The 19,626-nt window shown below is 47.8% G+C and overlaps 3 protein-coding genes across 3 annotated transcripts; all 3 read right to left on the reverse strand.

Moving 5' to 3' along the window:
* Positions 1-176: 176 nt before the first annotated feature.
* LOC138200099 (olfactory receptor class A-like protein 4) lies at positions 177-3,042 on the reverse strand. Its single transcript, XM_069152558.1, has 4 exons — positions 2,767-3,042; positions 2,416-2,676; positions 491-736; positions 177-412 (listed from the first exon to the last, which is right to left on the reverse strand). The coding sequence occupies exons 1-4, from the start codon at positions 3,040-3,042 to the stop codon at positions 200-202; spliced, it is 996 nt and encodes a 331-aa protein (XP_069008659.1). The 3' UTR covers positions 177-199.
* A 177-nt stretch (positions 3,043-3,219) lies between these two features.
* Positions 3,220-4,911, reverse strand: LOC138200106 (uncharacterized). The gene is given in 3 exon segments (XM_069152571.1): positions 3,220-4,331; positions 4,334-4,614; positions 4,901-4,911. Coding segments are annotated over 3 exon segments (1,404 nt in total).
* Positions 4,912-5,625: 714 nt separating this feature from the next.
* LOC138200536 (von Willebrand factor A domain-containing protein 1-like) lies at positions 5,626-13,841 on the reverse strand. The gene is given in 6 exon segments (XM_069153316.1): positions 5,626-7,050; positions 7,203-7,329; positions 7,331-7,479; positions 8,299-8,574; positions 8,752-9,288; positions 13,328-13,841. Coding segments are annotated over 6 exon segments (1,461 nt in total). The 5' UTR covers positions 13,410-13,841; the 3' UTR covers positions 5,626-6,760.
* Positions 13,842-19,626: the final 5,785 nt, after the last annotated feature.

Genomic DNA, 19,626 nt, shown 5'->3' on the forward strand with positions numbered 1-19,626 from the left:
AACACGTCCAATTTCAGCTTCAGTACAATTGAGATGAATCAGTTTGGACAGTTTGAGTTTGAAATGAAGAAGAAAGAAGCACGAACACAATAAATGAAAGTCAGCATCACTTTAACTCCATCAGAAGAACATCTCCACCTGCAGCTGTTTGGAGGAGGAGACCGATGACAGTTCATGATGATCAATCATCTCCAGAGCTTCAGTGACTCAGCGTGGACTTCATGCAGGCGCGCAGCCGGCGGTGTCCGACGGCCAGGACAGCCGGAGACATGGCGATGAAGATGATGTTGGCGAAGCGAGCGATGACCAGGAGGAACTCCGCCGAGGAGCCGCGGTTGTAGTTGAAGTAGTTGACGGAGATGATGCTGGTTCCCCAGGAGACGATGAAGAGCGTGATGAGGGCGAGGATCACCTGCAGCATCACACCAGGTGAAGAGGTCAACATCACAGACGCACATTCAGGGAGCTCCTTCACCCTCCTCTTCCTCACCTTGGCCGCTCGTCTCTCCGCCGGCACCCGTTTGACCACCGGAGCGTCCCGACCGGAGATGCGCACCCGGCCGTGGGTGTAGAGGGTGTAGAGGGAGCTCAGGTTGGTGAGCACCATCAGGATGATGGGGATGGTCTCATGGATCACCATGGAGGTGGTGGCGTACACCAGACCGCTGGAGCTGCTGGGGAAGTTCCACACGCAGCCCAGCAGGGGGCGCGTCGTACTGCTCACCAGCATCAGGGTCTGAGGTGGGGGGGGGGAGAAAGAGGAAGGCAAGGGGGTGAGGAAGAGGAGGAGGACGGAGGGGGGCGGTGAATGGTCTGTACTTGTATAGTTTTATCACCTTTCAGTCTCAAAGCGCTTTTACATGTTTTTCCATTCACACACTAATGAGACAGATCACCATGCAAGGTGCTGCCATCAGGAGAACGTTCACACACCGATGGTTCTCCATCGGGAGAACGTTCACACACCGATGGTTCTCCATCGGGAGAACGTTCACACACCGATGGTTCGCCATCAGGAGAACATTCACACACCGATGGTTCTCCATCGGGAGAACGTTCACACACCGATGGTTCTCCATCGGGAGAACGTTCACACACCGATGGTTCTCCATCGGGAGAACGTTCACACACCGATGGTTCTCCATCGGGAGAACGTTCACACACCGATGGTTCTCCATCGGGAGAACGTTCACACACCGATGGTTCGCCATCGGGAGAACGTTCACACACCGATGGTTCTCCATCGGGAGAACGTTCACACACCGATGGTTCTCCATCGGGAGAACGTTCACACACCGATGGTTCTCCATCGGGAGAACGTTCACACACCGATGGTTCTCCATCGGGAGAACGTTCACACACCGATGGTTCTCCATCGGGGAGAACGTTCACACACCGATGGTTCGCCATCGGGAGAACGTTCACACACCGATGGTTCGCCATCGGGAGAACGTTCACACACCGATGGTTCGCCATCGGGAGAACGTTCACACACCGATGGTTCTCCATCGGGGAGAACGTTCACACACCGATGGTTCTCCATCGGGAGAACGTTCACACACCGATGGTTCTCCATCGGGAGAACGTTCACACACCGATGGTTCGCCATCGGGAGAACGTTCACACACCGATGGTTCGCCATCGGGAGAACGTTCACACACCGATGGTTCTCCATCGGGAGAACGTTCACACACCGATGGTTCACCATCGGGAGAACGTTCACACACCGATGGTTCTCCATCGGGAGAACGTTCACACACCGATGGTTCTCCATCGGGAGAACGTTCACACACCGATGGTTCTCCATCGGTGTATAATGATTAAAAGAGGAAATCTACTTCTGACACGATCTCTTTAAACTGACTTTATTATAGATGAAATATTTGATATTGTTTTATATCCAGAATGATTCGGCAGAAAATCTAGAAATTCAGAAAAATGAAATTCTCCAGAAAGGAGGAAGTCAGTTGAACATGCTGAACTCAGGTCTGTGGGAGCAGCACATACATGTGCTTCTAACCACGTATGTTCCAAACTCGTTTGTGGTTAAATTCATAAATAATCTCTAAAACTGCACCAATGTTTGGATGTTTACTTTCAGTCTCTGGTTCCGTTTGTTTGTATGAAAAATCGAATTAGTTAATTGATGAAAGATGAAGTCTGCATGTAGTTTGGATGATTGTTGTATCAGAGATGATTCATCTTCAATAAATACTCATTTAAATCTCACTAATGAGTCACGACGAAAGCAAGTTTGTGTGCAAATTGATTTTCCTACTTTAGTGAAATAAGAGAAAGTGAGCAGCGTTGCAGTAGAGCGAGCTCGGTGCCGCCGGTCGGTGCCGCCGGTCGGCTCGGTCGGTGCCGCCGGTCGGCTCGGTCGGTGCCGCCGGTCGGTGCCGCCGGTCGGCTCACCTCGGTGCTGTTGGTGTCCCCGCTGGTGGAGAAGATGTGAGCGGGGATGGAGTAGCCCAGGTTGAGCAGCCAGATGAGGCCCAGACTCAGCAGCAGGTTCCCGGGAGCTCCGCGGGGTCCCGGGAGGCCGCCGCTCGGGGCCACGCGGCGCAGAGTCTGCAGGTGGAAGGCGCTGAGGAGCAGCGTGGACCACGCGTTGACGGACCGCAGCCAGACCCAGACCCCCATCAGAACCTGGCACCAGCCTTTGGACGAGTACAGCTGTGGAGCAGACAGACAGGTGGACAGATGTGTTCAGAGACGCCGTGTCGATGATGACGTCACAACGAAGCCGGAGACGAGCGTCCTCACCTGCAGCCCGGTGTCGGAGACCACGAGCAGCGTGTTCCTCATCACGGACACCAGCAGGTTGGACAGCGCCATGTTGACGATGATGATGTCCGAGTTGTGTCTCCCGCCGCGGCCCATGATCACGCTCTTACCGATGACCCCCACCACGGTGGCGTTACCCAGAATGCCTAGCATCACCAGGAGGATGTAGAAGGCGGTTTGAGCCGGGGACACAGAGACACGGAGTCCCATCCCCACCAGCTCGGAGCTGTCCTCCTGCTCCGTGGACCCGTCCATCATCACACAGGGAACCGGAACCAGAACCAGGGCTGCAACAGCTGATTAAACTCTGACGGCGTCCTCCATCTTCAGTCTAAGATAAATCAGCTTCTGTCCTCCAACATGTTGGACACCAGGTGAAGAGGACCGTCCTGAACAGGATGCAGAAGACCATCCCACCTGGACTGATCCAGCTCAGTGGGACGGCCGAAGAAAGCTCAGCGTTGGGACCTCAGGGAGCTGCTGGAGATCCTTAATGAAGCTCAAGAGATTAATCAGCTCCTCCATCAAATGGGCTTCCTCAGCAGCTTTGGTCCAGGAGGGAGAGGAGGAGGGAGAGGGAGAGGGAGAGGAGGAGGGAGAGGAGGAGGGAGAGGGAGAGGAGGAGGGAGAGGAGGGAGAGGAGGAGGGAGAGGAGGAGGGAGAGGGAGAGGAGGAGGGAGAGGGGGAGGAGGAGGAGGAGGAGGGAGAGGGAGAGGAGGAGGGAGAGGGAGAGGAGGAGGAGGGGGAGGAGGAGGGAGAGGAGGGAGAGGAGGAGGGAGAGGGAGAGGAGGGAGAGGAGGAGGGAGAGGGAGAGGAGGAGGGAGAGGGGGAGGAGGGAGAGGAGGAGGGAGAGGGACAGGAGGGAGAGGAGGAGGGAGAGGAGGGAGAGGGAGAGGAGGAGGGAGAGGGGGAGGAGGAGGAGGGAGAGGGAGAGGAGGAGGGAGAGGAGGAGGGAGGAGGAGGAGGGAGAGGAGGAGGGGGGAGAGGGAGAGGAGGAGGGAGAGGGAGAGGAGGAGGGAGAGGGGGAGGAGGGAGAGGGAGAGGAGGAGGAGGGGGAGAGGGAGAGGAGGAGGGAGAGGGAGAGGAGGAGGGAGAGGAGGAGGGAGAGGAGGGAGAGGAGGAGGGAGAGGGAGAGGAGGAGGGAGAGGGAGAGGAGGAGGAGGGGGAGGAGGAGGAGGGAGAGGAGGAGGGGGGAGAGGGAGAGGAGGAGGGAGAGGGAGAGGAGGAGGGAGAGGGGGAGGAGGGAGAGGGAGAGGAGGAGGAGGGGGAGGAGGAGGAGGGAGAGGGAGAGGGAGAGGGAGAGGAGGAGGGAGAGGGAGAGGAGGAGGGAGAGGGGGAGGAGGGAGAGGAGGAGGAGGGGGAGGAGGAGGAGGGAGAGGGAGAGGAGGAGGGAGAGGAGGAGGGAGAGGAGGGAGAGGAGGAGGGAGAGGGAGAGGAGGAGGAGGGGGAGGAGGAGGAGGGAGAGGAGGAGGGGGGAGAGGGAGAGGAGGGAGAGGGGGAGGAGGAGGAGGGAGAGGGAGAGGAGGAGGGAGAGGGGGACAGGAGGGAGAGGAGGAGGGAGAGGGAGAGGAGGAGGGAGAGGGGGAGGAGGAGGAGGGAGAGGAGGAGGAGGGAGAGGGAGAGGGAGAGGGGGAGGAGGAGGAGGGAGAGGGACAGGAGGGAGAGGAGGAGGGAGAGGAGGAGGGAGAGGGGGAGGAGGAGGGAGAGGAGGAGGAGGGAGAGGAGGAGGGAGAGGGGGAGGAGGAGGAGGGAGAGGGAGAGGAGGAGGGAGAGGAGGGAGAAGGGGAGGAGGAGGAGGAGGAGGAGGGAGAGAGGAAGCGTCCGGTCCTTTTGGAGGTGAACAAAAAGACCTCACAGCTCTTTAATTTCCTGCTTTGACTTGAGGTCACATGAGGACAATAAAACCCAAAGAAATCCTCCTGACAGAAAAGTCAGATGAGCTGAACGAGCTTTAACTAACGACAGGAATGTGACGTCATTACAAACTGGGTCAGGAAAAGAAAAAAGAGTTCACAAACTGCTGTTCATCCAGTGAAGGATTTCAGTTTGTGGAGACGGTTTAGTTGGTTTAGTTTCACTCATGAAACATCCTAAATGAAACATACCGTTTTACTTCAGGGACATGGCAGAATTATGATAACGGAATAATCTTCATCTTACCAGTTCAGATCAACAACTGTTGTGTCTGAAAGAATAAACTTTATAATTTAATAAAAAATCTGACTGCTTGCTCTTTTAATAACATAATTTACTGTTACATTTAATATAAAAAAACAACTTCCTTTTGGTATTTAATAACTAATCAGATACTTTAAAACTCAAGTCAGACTACTTTAACTTTTACTAAAGTCATTTTCTGGTCAAATATCTACTTTTATTCCAATGTGGCCTTCGTGTACTTTATACACAGAGAGTGACTTTACCAGCAACCCCCTCCCTTTCATTTATTAACATTAAAAACACAAACATATTTATTGATATGTCTATCACTATTACAGAATAGATCAGGCTGAACATTATTTCAAAGTAACTAAGTATATGCTATAGGAATAACCAGAGTTCACTGTATGTATGTTAAGTACTCGTACTCGAAGTGAGACCAGCAACACTTCATTTTAACATCAGAGGAGGTTAAACACGAACTTTAATGTTCCGGTTAAAGTTCACAGATGTTCTCAGAGAATCACATTTAATCTAATATGACCTCCTCATGACTTCTTTATGTCACATGACTGGATGACATAAAGTTTTCCATTTACTCCCTTCATCAGATGTGATGACGGCCTACAGCCGCTAGATGGCCTCATCAACAGCCAAATAAAACACCAGAGGACAAAATAAGGTATTTATTTAATTTATTGATATACATTTATAAAATGTAATGTTTTTTTGTTTATAGAAAAAAACCCATTTCTTATAATTTTTCCAGAGGAATGTCTGACCAGACAAAACTGTAAATATTCAGTAGCATTATATTCAAAATGTAAAACTATATATACCGTACATATATGAGCACGAAATACAGACGGGACAGAATCAGGATCACAGACGGGGTTCAGTCTGATGTGAGGATGAGGAGGAGAAAACCAAATGCAACCGTCATCACGTCCTCTGACATCAGTCCGAACACGTGCTTTTGATGAAACCCTACAATGGAAATGATTCTGCACTGATGCTGCAGTGAAACACAGTTTTGTTCTATTCGTCCATAAATTAGAACGACATTAATGAGATTCAGAGAAAAGTGTTTGCTGATTAGAAAAACTCGAGCTGCAGTCCTCTAAAGTTCAGTAAAAGCTTCTTCGGCTTCACACGGATGTTTTAATGAATGCATCTAATAATGTTCAGTCTGACATCATAAAAGTGAAACAGTGAGCAGGAAACCTGAGTGGAGACGAGCTGAGGACGTCTTCACTGATCTGAATAATGAGGTGGAACCTCGTCAGGCTGCTGTGGTTCAGCTCTTCATGTCACACTCAACACGCTTGTGCTTTATTAAACCTCAGATTTTATTTCGGGCAAAATAAGCAGAAGTCAGAAACCACAGTCATTTACAGGTTGAAGGATGTCAAACTAGTGACGACCGATTCCACGTTTTAGTAACACATCTTTACTAGTTTACTGAGTTGAAGTCTGATGGAGGTTATCTGGATCCTCCTGGTGGACTGATGGTCGTGCTTCAGCAGATGGTCTTTCATTATAATTACAGGACAGAAGAAGAGTTGATTATTCAGGTGTTGTTTCCACCATTGTTCAGCTGGAGTTATAAGATGATGTCTTTTATGTCACTATGGTTCATTTAAAGATGAATATTTGAAATAATATTCAGTCTTGCAGAAGTTATCTCGTGCGTACAGAATTTAAATGCTGGATTCTTTTGCTGGAGCTGCCTGATGGTTGTTAAATCAGAACAGACGGATAAATTACAGCTCCTGTAATGAAGCTGCAGGAATAAAAGAAGCGCACGTGGTATTTAACCTGCGGGAGTCCTGGCGGTGCAGCAGATCCCGTCTCCTCGGCCGGAGCTGTAGAGCGGAGACACGCACACTCGGCCGCTCGGCGACAGGCGGGTCAACCGAGTGGACCAGGCGCTGGCCGGCAGGTAGAAGGAGGTCTGGGAGGGGGAGCTGTGGGAGTCTCCGGTCTCCCAGCTGACCCAGAAGCCTTTCAGCCCTTCCTGATGGGACCGCCATGCTGCCTGCACCTCATCCACCTGTCGCTCCACCGGGGACAGCTGGAGGTCAACAAGGGCAGGAGGAGCTGCTGCAGGAAGAACACAGGAGGACATTTCAGCTTCCTGCTGACGTGAAGAACGATTCATAAAAGTCAAAATGTCCCGTGTGACTACAGAGATGATGTTTTTAACCACACGACGGAACAGCTGCTCAAACATGAACCCGGAGTGTGACACGCACCCTGCTGAGTGCAGACCCTCACAGACATGGCGGCCTCCGATCCGTCCACATGCAAAGCGCTGACTGTCACCAGGTACTGCGTGTCCGGCTCCAGGTCCGTCAGCAGCGTGGAGTTCATCTGCCGGGGGTAACGTCACCGAGCGGACGAGTCCGCCGGGAAGAACTCCGTACTCCACCTTGTACCGCTGGACACGCGACCGCTGCAGCGGACCCCAACTCACACGGATCTGACGGGGGCCCAAGTCAGACAGGGACACCACTGCTGGACTCAGGACATCTGCAAGAGGGGGGGGGGGGCAGGTGAGAGGAAGAGGAGAGGAAGAAGGGAGGACGAGGGGAGGAACAGGGGAGGCAGGTAAGAGGTAGAGGAGAGGAAGAAGGGAGGACGAGGGGAGGCAGGTGAGAGGAAGAGGGGAGGCAGGTGAGAGGAAGAGGGGAGGAAGAGAGGAGGAAGAGGGGAGGCAGGTGAGAGGAAGAGGAAAGGAACAGGGGAGGAAGAGGGGAGGAACAGGGGAGGCAGGTAAGAGGTAGAGGAGAGGAAGAAGGGAGGACGAGGGGAGGCAGGTGAGAGGAAGAGGGGAGGCAGGTGAGAGGAAGAGGAGAGGAAGAGGGGAGGAAGAGAGGAGGAAGAGGGGAGGCAGGTGAGAGGAAGAGGAAAGGAACAGGGGAGGAAGAGGGGAGGAACAGGGGAGGCAGGTAAGAGGTAGAGGAGAGGAAGAAGGGAGGACGAGGGGAGGCAGGTGAGAGGAAGAGGAGAGGAAGATGGGAGGAAGAGGGGAGGAAGAGGGGAGGCAGGTGAGAGGAAGAGGAGAGGAAGATGGGAGGAAGAGGGGAGGAACAGGGGAGGCAGGTAAGAGGTAGAGGAGAGGAAGAGGGGAGGCAGGTGAGAGGAAGAGGAGAGGAAGAGGGGAGGAAGAGAGGAGGAAGAGGGGAGGCAGGTGAGAGGAAGAGGAGAGGAAGAGGAGAGGAACAGGGGAGGAAGAGGGGAGGAACAGGGGAGGTAGAGGAGAGGAAGAAGGGAGGACGAGGGGAGGCAGGTGAGAGGAAGACCAGCAGGATCAAAGTGATTTGTGATGGTGGTGAAGCTCGTCCTCACTGGACAGCGTGGTGAAGTCGACGGACAGCGTGGGGAACAATCCTTGGTTGGACTCCGGCCGGAGGGACGCTGAGTAGGTGGTGTCGGGCTGCAGGTCAGTTAGCTCCACCTGGCTGGAGGCCGCTGACAGAGCGCGTCTGATCTCAGGGTCGGTTCTCCAGATGGACCTGTACCAGAACTCATAGAACCCGTCTGCGCTCAGAACAGGACGCCACCGCAGCACGGCACTGTGGGACGTCAGATGGACGACACGCAGACGTTCTGCACGGATAATTCCTGCAGGGACGAAGACAGACAGAGGAGGATGGAGACAGACAGACAGAGAGACAGAGACAGACAGAGACAGAGGAGGACAGAGAGATGTTAACACTCGAGGGAAGAAGAAGAGGACAATCTCTTCTTGTCTTACAGTAATGTCCTCCATGAAGACGCTGCTGCTTCCAACACACATACTGATAATGGCGTCCCTCAGGTCCTCAGTGATGATGTCCATGTTGTCGATGTCCACAGAGTACAGGTGGGACTCCAGAGGAGGCGTCACCACTCGCCGCAGCACATGGTAGTTTCCATGGACCGTGGACACGGCCAACACGAACACGCCCCGCTCCTTCAGCTTGGACATCCGCCACTCCACGTCTCCCGGCTGCACTCCATCCGTCAGCCACAGCAGGATCTTCGGCACCTCCTCCTCCTCCTCCAGGAGCTGCTGGGCCACCCTCAGCGCCGCCTCCGTGTTGGTGTCTCCCTGCAGCTGGCGGACGCTCCGCAGGGCTCTCTGCAGACTTTCCTGACTGCTGTGGACGTCCAGGCCGAACTCCAGGTGAGGCTCGGTGCCCACCTGCAGCAGCCCCACCCGGACATGCCCGCGGCCCAAAGAAAAGAGGCGGAGCAACTCGGAGGTGAAGACCAGCAGGCGGGAGAACTCGTAGTTCGCTACACTTCCTGAAGAGTCCAGCAGAAGGAGGATTTCTCCTTCACAGCAGTTCAACACTGAAGAACAGGAGGAGAAACAGGAAGTTCACTTCAGTGTGTGGTCTTCAGGGAGAGATCAAATTAGATTTCTTTCTTTTACCACCTCCCTGATATAAATAATAATGTGCTGACTTCCTGTGATAATAATCCTGCTGTACCTCAGAATTATTTGAATTATAATCTTTTTGCATACACATACATTTTATTGAACTTAGAGAAGCATCACGGGGCTCAAAGTGATAAAAAGAGTCTAAAGTGATGAATGTTTCCAGAACAAACCGTCTGTGACTGAAATACAGAACAAAGAACACATCTGCTGTCAGAATAAGACATTTACATGCTTTAAATCACATTCATTCAACACTAAAACAAAGTTCAGTCTCTCAGCTGGAAGTGGAGAAAACTCATTGAACATGTTCCTCATTCATCATAAGACCACATTTCCCACAAACCCCGTCACCTCCTGTTGTTGTGATGGTGAGCGGAGAGGGGGCGGAGCCTTGCTGTACTGTGATACTTTCAGCAGATCTTCTGTTAAAGAGAGTTCTTGTGAATTTTGCATTGATTATTGTGATCATTTCTGGGAGGGGCTGACTTATCGTCTGAAACACTGATCAGAACCTCTGGTTTCTGATGTTTAGTTTGTTACTCACTCTGTTAGCCACGCCCACCTCACCTGCCCAGTCTGCTCACCTGCAGCTGCTCCTCCCGTCAGCCTATCATCTACTCCCAGTCTCCCAGTTCCGTCCTTTCAGACATTAAGTGGAGGTACAGACGTGTTTTTAATTTAATAAAAATGTTCATAAAACCTGGAGACTTCTGAGGTCTCTACGTTACATCCTCAAAGATATGAACTGTTAGCAGTGAAGAATCTTCCCATCATGATTATATTAATACCACTCAGATAAAAGCAGCCTTGATCGGAGAATATTGTTCCAATGAAACTCATCAGTTCTACAAACACCTTCCTGCATGTGTCCACTGGATGTGGTGTCTCTGAGACAGACAACACAGAGACAAGGAGACGAGGACACAGAGACAATGTGTGTGTGGATCATGTGTGTGTGTGTGTGTGGATCATGTGTGTGTGTGTGTGTGGATCATGTGTGTGTGTGTGTGTGGATCATGTGTCTCACTGCAGCCCAGATGAGTGAACCATGACTTCTTCCTGGAGTTCAAAGATCAGACTTTAGACCGTCGGCTGCTTGAATGTTTTCAGATTGCAGGCAGAAAAACAAACACAGATGAATGAATGAATGAGTGAGTGAGTGAGTGAATGAGTGAAAGAATGAGTTAGTGAATGAGTGAATGAATGAGTGAGTGAATGAATGAAAGAATGAGTGAGTGAATGAGTGAAAGAATGAGTGAGTGAATGAATGAGTGAGTGAATGAGTGAATGAGTGAAAGAATGAGTTAGTGAATGAGTGAATGAGTGAGTGAATGAATGAAAGAATGAGTGAGTGAATGAGTGAATGAATGAGTGAATGAGTGAAAGAATGAGTGAGTGAGTGAGTGAATGAATGAGTGAGTGAATGAGTGAATGAGTGAGTGAATGAGTGAGTGAGTGAAAGAATGAGTTAGTGAATGAGTGAGTGAATGAGTGAGTGAATGAGTGAATGAATGAATGAGTGAAAGAATGAGTGAGTGAATGAGTGAATGAATGAGTGAAAGAATGAGTGAGTGAATGAGTGAGTGAAAGAATGAATGAGTGAGTGAATGAGTGAATGAAAGAATGAGTGAGTGAGTGAATGAGTGAATGAATGAGTGAAAGAATGAGTGAGTGAGTGAATGAATGAGTGAGTGAAATAATGAGTGAGTGAGTGAATGAGTGAGTGAAAGAATGAGTGAATGAGTGAAAGAATGAGTGAAAGAATGAGAGTGAGTGAGTGAGTGAGTGAGTGAGTGAGTGAGTGAATGAGTGAGTGAAAGAATGAGTGAATGAGTGAATGAAAGAAGAGCTCTTGTCCCGGCGGTTTAATCAGGATCTCCAACGCAGATAATATTTACTTTAATTATCTGAGACCACCTGTGAGGACGTCGGATCTTCTACGTCTCCATGAACAACTGACTCCCATCAGGAAGACCCAGATCAGCCTGTACTCCACTTTCACTCCTCCGAGGACACACTGGGGGACAGTTTGTCTCTCACTGTGTCTCCGCCTCATCTGATGGGTATCTGTTAAACCTGTCAGTAGATTTATTCACCTTCTTTCTTGATATCGTATCTGGGCTTTAAACATGAAGCCGTCTGTCCAAATGGAACATAACGTCTTCAGGTTCCTTCTCGTTTCTGCAGAAAGTGACGTGTAAAGATGAGTTCGTGGTTTTACGTGTTTCACAGAGAACTAAGTGCAGGTCAACAGGAAGTAAGAACTGCCTGCAATCTCCACTGGTTGCCTGGCAACCCCTCAGAGTCAGGAAGTAGTCTGGCACATGAGTCACGGTTCTAAAGGGCAAACTGTTCTTTGGTGTTTCAGAATAAACAAACGAGCTGCAACATGTTTGTTGTTGAGCTCTGAGACGGTACAGTAGCAGCAGGGTTGTTTTAGCTGTTCAGCCTGTTCCCTCTCTTTTTGTGCTAAGCTACGCTAACCACCTGCTTTAGTTACCACTCAAACTTTTATATCCAACTCTCAAGAAAGTGAGTAATTACATTTCATAAAAGGTTGAACTGTTCCTTTAAGACCCGCTGGTTTTATTTTGTATTTTCAAAATCATTGACGACATGTCTCATTTGATAGTTTGCTTTGTGACCACAGACTGGATATAAAAGTGTTCGTAGCTTCAGGTCTATAAAATGGTTCTGATCCAGAAGTGTCTTCAGCTTCAATACCAGCGAGTGCCACTAGAGGTCGGCTCCAAAAAGCCTCCGGCTCCATAGACTCCCATTCAACTTCTCTCATCAAATCCAAACTCAATCAAGTTTCATGGAGGTTCAGTTTTAAGGCAGTTACACACTGCTGATGTGTTTAAGAGTGAACCAGAGCTGAAACACTGTTTAAACTAGTTCCAGTCCAATTTGGTGTCTTAATACAGGAAACATGACATTTTCCACAGCTGTCCATGTTTACTATACTCTAATAATTTGTTTCATTGGAAGTCATATAAGCAACTTCAGCCCAGCTCCAGCTGCACTGCCTGTTTTTCCAAATTAAATATTAGAAAAAAAAACCCTGAGTTTAGCAGGAGAGGAGAAAGTTCTGTTCAGATCCTTTAACATGGTGTTAAAATATTCCATTATACGTAAAGGACCTGCACTTAAAAGCCTTATTATGCATAAACATCACAGTGTTATGAGCAAATGTACTTTAAGTCTTTAAGAGAAATACCTCCTACCAGAATAATACATCACACCATATTATTATTATATTCATTATTATTGTTACTGAGGCATTAATGTAGGTATTGAATTTTATTTATTTCATATACAGTTGGATAGTTTAATTTATTACACTGCATCAGAGATGTTCTTAACTTTGGTGTCAAATCTTTATCTGCTGAGTACATTACCTATCACTGTCAGAGAAAAGGTTAAAGGTAAAATATTTAAGTGTGATAAAGTGGAAACATAAAGTGTACATATACTACTTAAAGCTGCACTGAACTCCTCCCACAGTGACATTATACTATTATTGCTGGTAATCCTACAGATCATCACATCATAAACCTGAATTAAAAGTAATGAAACCTGTTGGTGCCCGGAACCACCCGGTCCATGTGACAACATGTTGGGACCAGTTGAAAAGATCCAGTTCTGCTGAGCTTGTTGGTTTCAATGCGGTCCAACTTTAAAACTTTATTCTGAGGAGGAAACATTTCTGTTCTTTAAAAGGTTAAAACACGTTTTTATTTGTCCCTGGTGGTTTACCTTTCAGCCCAGACTCAGTTTGAAAAAAAAAAAAAAAAAAAAAAAAAAAAAATCACATTTTCCTAAACTGAATCAGTAGAATAAGATTCGAACTTTCCAGCTTGTGCATTATGTCTGTGTGCAGTTCGTGTTCCATTCGGGCACATACCTGCAGCTCCTACCTGTACGTAGCCTGTGTCATCCACTCACCTGTGGCAGGTACAGCCGTCTGCACGCTGCTCTGCTGCAGCGTCGTCCACAGAAAAATCAAGCAAAGGGAAAAGTTCTTCATACCTTTTAAAGCAACAATAAAAAAAAAAAAAAAAAAAAAAAATAATAATCATAAAGTGGATTAAAAACAGCGCAGGTAGGTGAAACAACCGACACTGGATCTTTGTACACCGGCTGCCATCGCTCCGCTCCCGTTCACGGACCGTCCGGAGTTAAATGACTCAGCTGTTTTATAGTCTGATAATTTCTCTCCATTAAACACCTGCGTCACGTGTCCTTCTTATGCAGGAGCAGTTTAATGTGACATGAGTCCTCTTGCAGTCCTCTGATCGGTGACTGATAGTTACTGTGTAGTCCGGATCACTCCTCCTCCTCCTCTTCTTCCTCCTCTTCTTCTTCTTCCTCCTCCTCCTGCAGAACAGGAGAGTCACTTTACCTTTTTATGTGGACTTTGCTCTCTGTGGATTATTTCCTGCGTCCTCCTGCACTATAATTTCTCCAGTCCAGAGTTAATCTCATTTTGCTGTATAAACAGATATACATACACCCCCCCCCCTCCTCTCTGTAACGACTGGCCAGGTTAGGAGACAGCTGGAGAGACCACCAGCGCAAGGCTGCAGGACCTGAAGGCATCAGGCCCGGGGTCCTGAAGACCTGCGCCGTCCAGCTGGCTGAGGTCCTACAACACCTCTTCAACCTGAGCCTGAAGCAGGAGGAGGTCCCGGTGCTGTGGAAGACGTCCTGTCTGGTTCCTGTCCCTAAGAAGACGACTCCATCTGGCCTCAACGACTACCGACCGGTTGCCCTCACATCTCATGTGATGAAGGTGCTGGAGAGGCTGGTCTTGGCCCACCTCAGACCGCTGGTGAAATCTTCTCTGGACCCTCTGCAATTTGCGTACCAGCCTCATGTGGGAGTGGACGATGCCATCATCTACCTGCTGCAACGAGCTCAGTCTCACCTGGATGGAACCGGTGACTCTGTGAGAATCACTTTCTTTGATTTCTCCAGTGCATTTAACACCATCCAACCACTGCTGCTGAGTGAGAAGCTGCGGGTGGTGGGGGTGGAGGGGGGGTGGACATGTCCACCGTCTCCTGGATCACTGACTACCTGACAGACAGACCACAGTTTGTCCGTCTGGGCAGTGTGCTGTCTGATACGGTGGTCAGTGGTACTGGAGCTCCTCAGGGAACTGTTCTGTCCCCCTTTCTGTTCACCTTCTACACCACTGACTTCCAGAACAACTCAGAGTCAAGACATCTGCAGAAGTTCTCTGATGACTCTGCAGTGGACGGTGTATAAGGGATGGACGGGAGGAGGAGTCAGTGGACGGTGTATAAAGGATGGACGGGAGGAGGAGTACAGGGCAGTAGTGGAGGACTTTGTGGAGTGGGTGGGAAGAAATCACCTGCTCCTGAACGTGGCCAAGACCAGAGAGATGGTGGTCGACTTCAGGAGGAAGACGACGGCTCCACAACCGCTGAGAGTTCTGGGAGAGGAGGTGGACATGGTGTCTCCATGACAACAGACTGAACTGGAAGACCAACATCAATGCTGTCTACAAGAAGGGGATGAGTCGACTCTTTTTCTTGAGGAAACTTCGATCCTTCAATGTGTGCAGCAAGATGTTGGAGATGTTCTACCATCTGTTGTGGCCAGTGAACTGTACTTCACTGTGGTCTGCTGTGTGTGTGTGTGTGTGTGTGTGGGGGGGGGGGGGGCAGCATTGGAGCCGGAGACACCAACAGACTTAACAAACTGGTGAAGAAGGCCGGCTCCATCATTGGCTACAAACTTGACAGTCTGGAAAAGGTGGTGGAGAGGAGGACGCTGAACAAATTATTGTCCATATTGGATAATCCTGACCACCCTCTCCACCTGCTGCAGGGACAGAGGAGGATGTTCTCTAAAAGATTCCTCCAGCTGCTGTCACAAGGACAGATACAGGAGATCATTCCTGATACAGGAGATCGTTCCAGATACAGGAGATCATTCCTGATACAGGAGATCGTTCCTGATACAGGAGATCGTTCCAGATACAGGAGATCATTCCCGATACAGGAGATCATTCCTGATACAGGAGATCGTTCCTGATACAGGAGATCATTCCAGATACAGGAGATCATTCCAGATACAGGAGATCATTCCTGATACAGGAGATCATTCCAGATACAGGAGATCATTCCTGATACAGGAGATCGTTCCAGATACAGGAGATCATTCCAGATACAGGAGATCATTCCTGATACAGGAGATCGTTCCTGATACAGGAGATCATTCCTGATACAGGAGATCATTCCAGATACAGGAGATCATTCCAGATACAGGAGATCGTTCCTGATACAGGAGATCGTTCCTGATACAGGAGATCATTCCAGATACAGGAGATCATTCCTGATACAGGAGATCATTCCAGATACAGGAGATCATTCCTGATACAGGAGATCATTCCAGATACAGGAGATCATTCCTGATACAGGAGATCATTCCAGATACAGGAGATCATTCCTGATACAGGAGATCATTCCAGATACAGGAGATCATTCCTGATACAGGAGATCATTCCTGATACAGGAGATCATTCCTGCCGACCGCAATAAGACTGTACAATAACTCACCTCTGGCAAAATCCATCACATAACAATAACACTGTTGTCTGTGTTTCTTGGTTGTTTGTATATAATATATATAGATATATACTGTACTGTATATACTGTGCATTTTATATTTTATACTTTTTTACTGCTATTTTATTGCTTTTCTATTATTCTATTATTATCTTATTGCTTCTGTATGCTGCTGCAGCGAAAAAATGTCCCCTCGGGGATTAATAAAGTAACTACCTAACCTAACCTAACCTAACCTAACCTAACCTAACCTAACCTAACCTAACCTAACCTAACCTAACCTAACCTAACCTAACATCGGCCATCATCACCATGTTAAAGTCAGTGTGGCCCTCAGGAGCCCTCGGGAGCCCCCAGGAGCCCCCAGGAGCCCTCATGAGCCCCCAGGAGCCCTCATGAGCCCTCAGGAGCCCTCAGGAGCCTCCAGGAGCCCACCAGATCTCCTCATAACGGAACCAGCAGTGAATGTCAACTGTGTCTGCAACAAAAATCCTCCCATTAGTTTTGTGTGTAGATAATGTTGTGCTGCAGGATTTCCTTTGTTTTCTTGGTGAAAACACTTGAACCTGAACTGTTTTAGTTTGATTAACTTAAAGTTTGTTCACGTATTCAATGACTATTTAATGAATATAAAATACTTGTTGGTCTCCAAATGATGCATGTGGTGATTTTTTTGAAAATTATTTTCTTTGCATTCTAGCACAGAGTTTAATGAGAAGCTTGCAATCAAATGGGATGTCTGTCCAATAAATATATAGCCGGTTAGCTTTGCTTAGCACAAAGATGATAAACTGTGGTTTGTGTGCCAGTGGACGTACATGAGTCTCTGAGAGGTCCAACAACAGCAGCTCTCTCCAACAAAATATCGTCATATAGTTTTATTACTGACACTCAGTGTTGTGGGTTTTGTTTTGATCTTTGCAGCTCTTTCTGTAATTTAAAAGCAAAGTTCCTTGTTTCTATTTAAAATTGATTAAATTTCATTTCCATAATTATGTCTTTAATAAGTGAGACATTAGTTTCTGCTGTAGCTCGTGTGTCTGTGTTCACGCTCCTAACTGTTAATCTATAAGGCTGCCATCTATGCATGTAAATGAAGACAAATCCAATTAACAATAGAAGCACTTCATTGTCAGCGTCAGGACATCAGTGTTGATGTGAACGCAGCAGGAAGGTGTGCAATTAAATATGTTGTATTAGCAACGTGGTGACGAGCTGTGATTCACTTCAGATTAACATGCTTTCAGCTCTCTGAACAACTCTGTTCTTTATCATAGTGATCAGTGATGGTGAACTCTGTTCTTTATCTCAGTGATGGTGAACTCTGTTCTTTATCTCAGTGATGGTGAACTCTGTTCTTTATCTCAGTGATGGTGAACTCTGTTCTTTATCTCAATGATGGTGAACTCTGTTCTTTATCTCAATGATGGTGAACTCTGTTTTTTATCTCAGTGATGGTGAACTCTGTTCTTTATCACAGTGATGGTGAACTCTGTTCTTTATCTCAGTGATCAGTGATGGTGAACTCTGTTCTTTATCTCAATGATGGTGAACTCTGTTCTTTATCACAGTGATGGTGAACTCTGTTCTTTATCTCAATGATGGTGAACTCTGTTCTTTATCACAGTGATGGTGAACTCTGTTCTTTATCACAGTGATGGTGAACTCTGTTCTTCATCTCAATGATGGTGAACTCTGTTCTTTATCTCAATGATGGTGAACTCTGTTCTTTATCTCAATGATGGTGAACTCTGTTCTTTATCTCAGTGATCAGTGATGGTGAACTCTGTTCTTTATCACAGTGATGGTGAACTCTGTTCTTTATCACAGTGATGGTGAACTCTGTTCTTTATCTCAGTGATCAGTGATGGTGAACTCTGTTCTTTATCTCAATGATGGTGAACTCTGTTCTTTATCACAGTGATGGTGAACTCTGTTCTTTATCACAGTGATGGTGAACTCTGTTCTTCATCTCAATGATGGTGAACTCTGTTCTTTATCTCAATGATGGTGAACTCTGTTCTTTATCTCAATGATGGTGAACTCTGTTCTTTATCTCAGTGATCAGTGATGGTGAACTCTGTTCTTTATCACAGTGATGGTGAACTCTGTTCTTTATCTCAGTGATCAGTGATGGTGAACTCTGTTCTTTATCACAGTGATGGTGAACTCTGTTCTTTATCTCAGTGATCAGTGATGGTGAACTCTGTTTTTTATCACAGTGATCAGTGATGGTGAACTCTGTTCTTTATCTCAGTGATCAGTGATGGTGAACTCTGTTCTTTATCTCAATGATAGTGAACTCTGTTCTTTATCTCAGTGATGGTGAACTCTGTTCTTTATCTCAATGATAGTGAACTCTGTTCTTTATCTCAATGATGGTGAACTCTGTTCTTTATATCAGTGATGGTAAACTCTGTTTTTTGTGGCACTGAAATCCTTGATGACTCCTTTGAACTGAAGAGTCTCCCTTATAAAAGCTGGAGAAATGCAGTGATATGCAGATCGTTTACAGATATTGATTAGAAGGCATTGAGTCAGAGGACAGCTTAATGAGGATGCAGCCTTCCTTCCTCTGCTGCAGGTTCAGGCCTGCAGCTTCACAGCCCTCATGTTACAAACAACGCTGGTATTCCCCATGAAGAGTTTTCAGAGGTCTCGTCATGCTAACACGTTGTCATGTTCATGAGCAGGATGTGTGTGTGTTGGTGAGTCTCGGTGTGTGTGGATGTGTGTGTGGATGTGTGTGTGGATGTGTGTGTGGATGTGTGTTTGGATGTGTGTGTGGATGTGTGTGTGGATGTGTGTGTGGATGTGTGTGTGGATGTGTGTGTGGGCTGCAGATCCGTAATCATCACTGAAACCCTGTGTTCTGCTCCACAGTCACATTCTGGGAAAATAAAAACACACATTGCTTTTTGAAATAGATTATAAAGAGAACAACATGCAGGTTTTTACAGGATCAAAGTTATCTTGATGGAATATATAACACTGTGTTTTCTTAATTGAGATTTGTTACTTTATCGGGTGATTTGTGTTTGTTTGAACTCTGTTTCAGTTGAATTGATTTGGTCGGTTGTGTTTGTTGTTTAGATTTTAATTTGTTCATATATTGAACTCCTTTAGTGGCTCATTGTAACGTGTGTGTGTGTGTGTGTGTGTGTGTGTGTGTGTGTGTGCGAGTGTGTGTGTGTGTGAGTGTGTGTGTGTGAGTGTGTGTGTGTGAGTGTGAGTGTGTGTGTGTGAGTGTGAGTGTGTGTGTCTGTGTGTGAGTGTGTGTGTGTGTGTGTGAGTGTGAGTGTGTGTGAGTGTGTGAGTGTGAGTGTGTGTGAGAGTGTGTGTGTGAGTGTGTGTGTGTGAGTGTGAGTGTGTGTGAGAGTGTGTGTGTGAGTGTGTGTGTGTGAGTGTGTGTGTGTGAGTGTGTGTGTGTGAGTGTGAGTGTGAGTGTGTGTGAGAGTGTGAGTGTGAGTGTGTGTGTGTGTGTGTGAGAGTGTGTGTGTGAGTGTGTGTGTGTGAGTGTGTGAGTGTGAGTGTGTGTGAGAGTGTGAGTGTGAGTGTGTGTGTGAGTGTGTGTGTGTGTGTGAGTGTGTGAGTGTGAGTGTGTGTGAGAGTGTGAGTGTGAGTGTGTGTGTGAGTGTGTGAGTGTGA

This window comes from Embiotoca jacksoni, unplaced genomic scaffold, assembly GCF_022577435.1.
Source record: "Embiotoca jacksoni isolate LCO1_2020_lvr unplaced genomic scaffold, fEmbJac1.0.p SCAF_1, whole genome shotgun sequence".
NCBI classification, from domain to species: domain Eukaryota; kingdom Metazoa; phylum Chordata; class Actinopteri; family Embiotocidae; genus Embiotoca; species Embiotoca jacksoni.

Excerpts from the sequence above, each read along its gene's own strand:
- LOC138200099 (XM_069152558.1), bottom strand. The coding sequence starts at position 3,042 with ATGGACGGGTCCACGGAGCAGGAGGACAGCTCCGAGCTGGTGGGGATG. Across the intron at positions 737-2,415 it reads GGGACACCAACAGCACCGAG|ACCCTGATGCTGGTGAGCAG; the intron begins GTGAGCCGACCG and ends CCCCCACCTCAG. Across the intron at positions 413-490 it reads CGGAGAGACGAGCGGCCAAG|GTGATCCTCGCCCTCATCAC; the intron begins GTGAGGAAGAGG and ends GTGATGCTGCAG.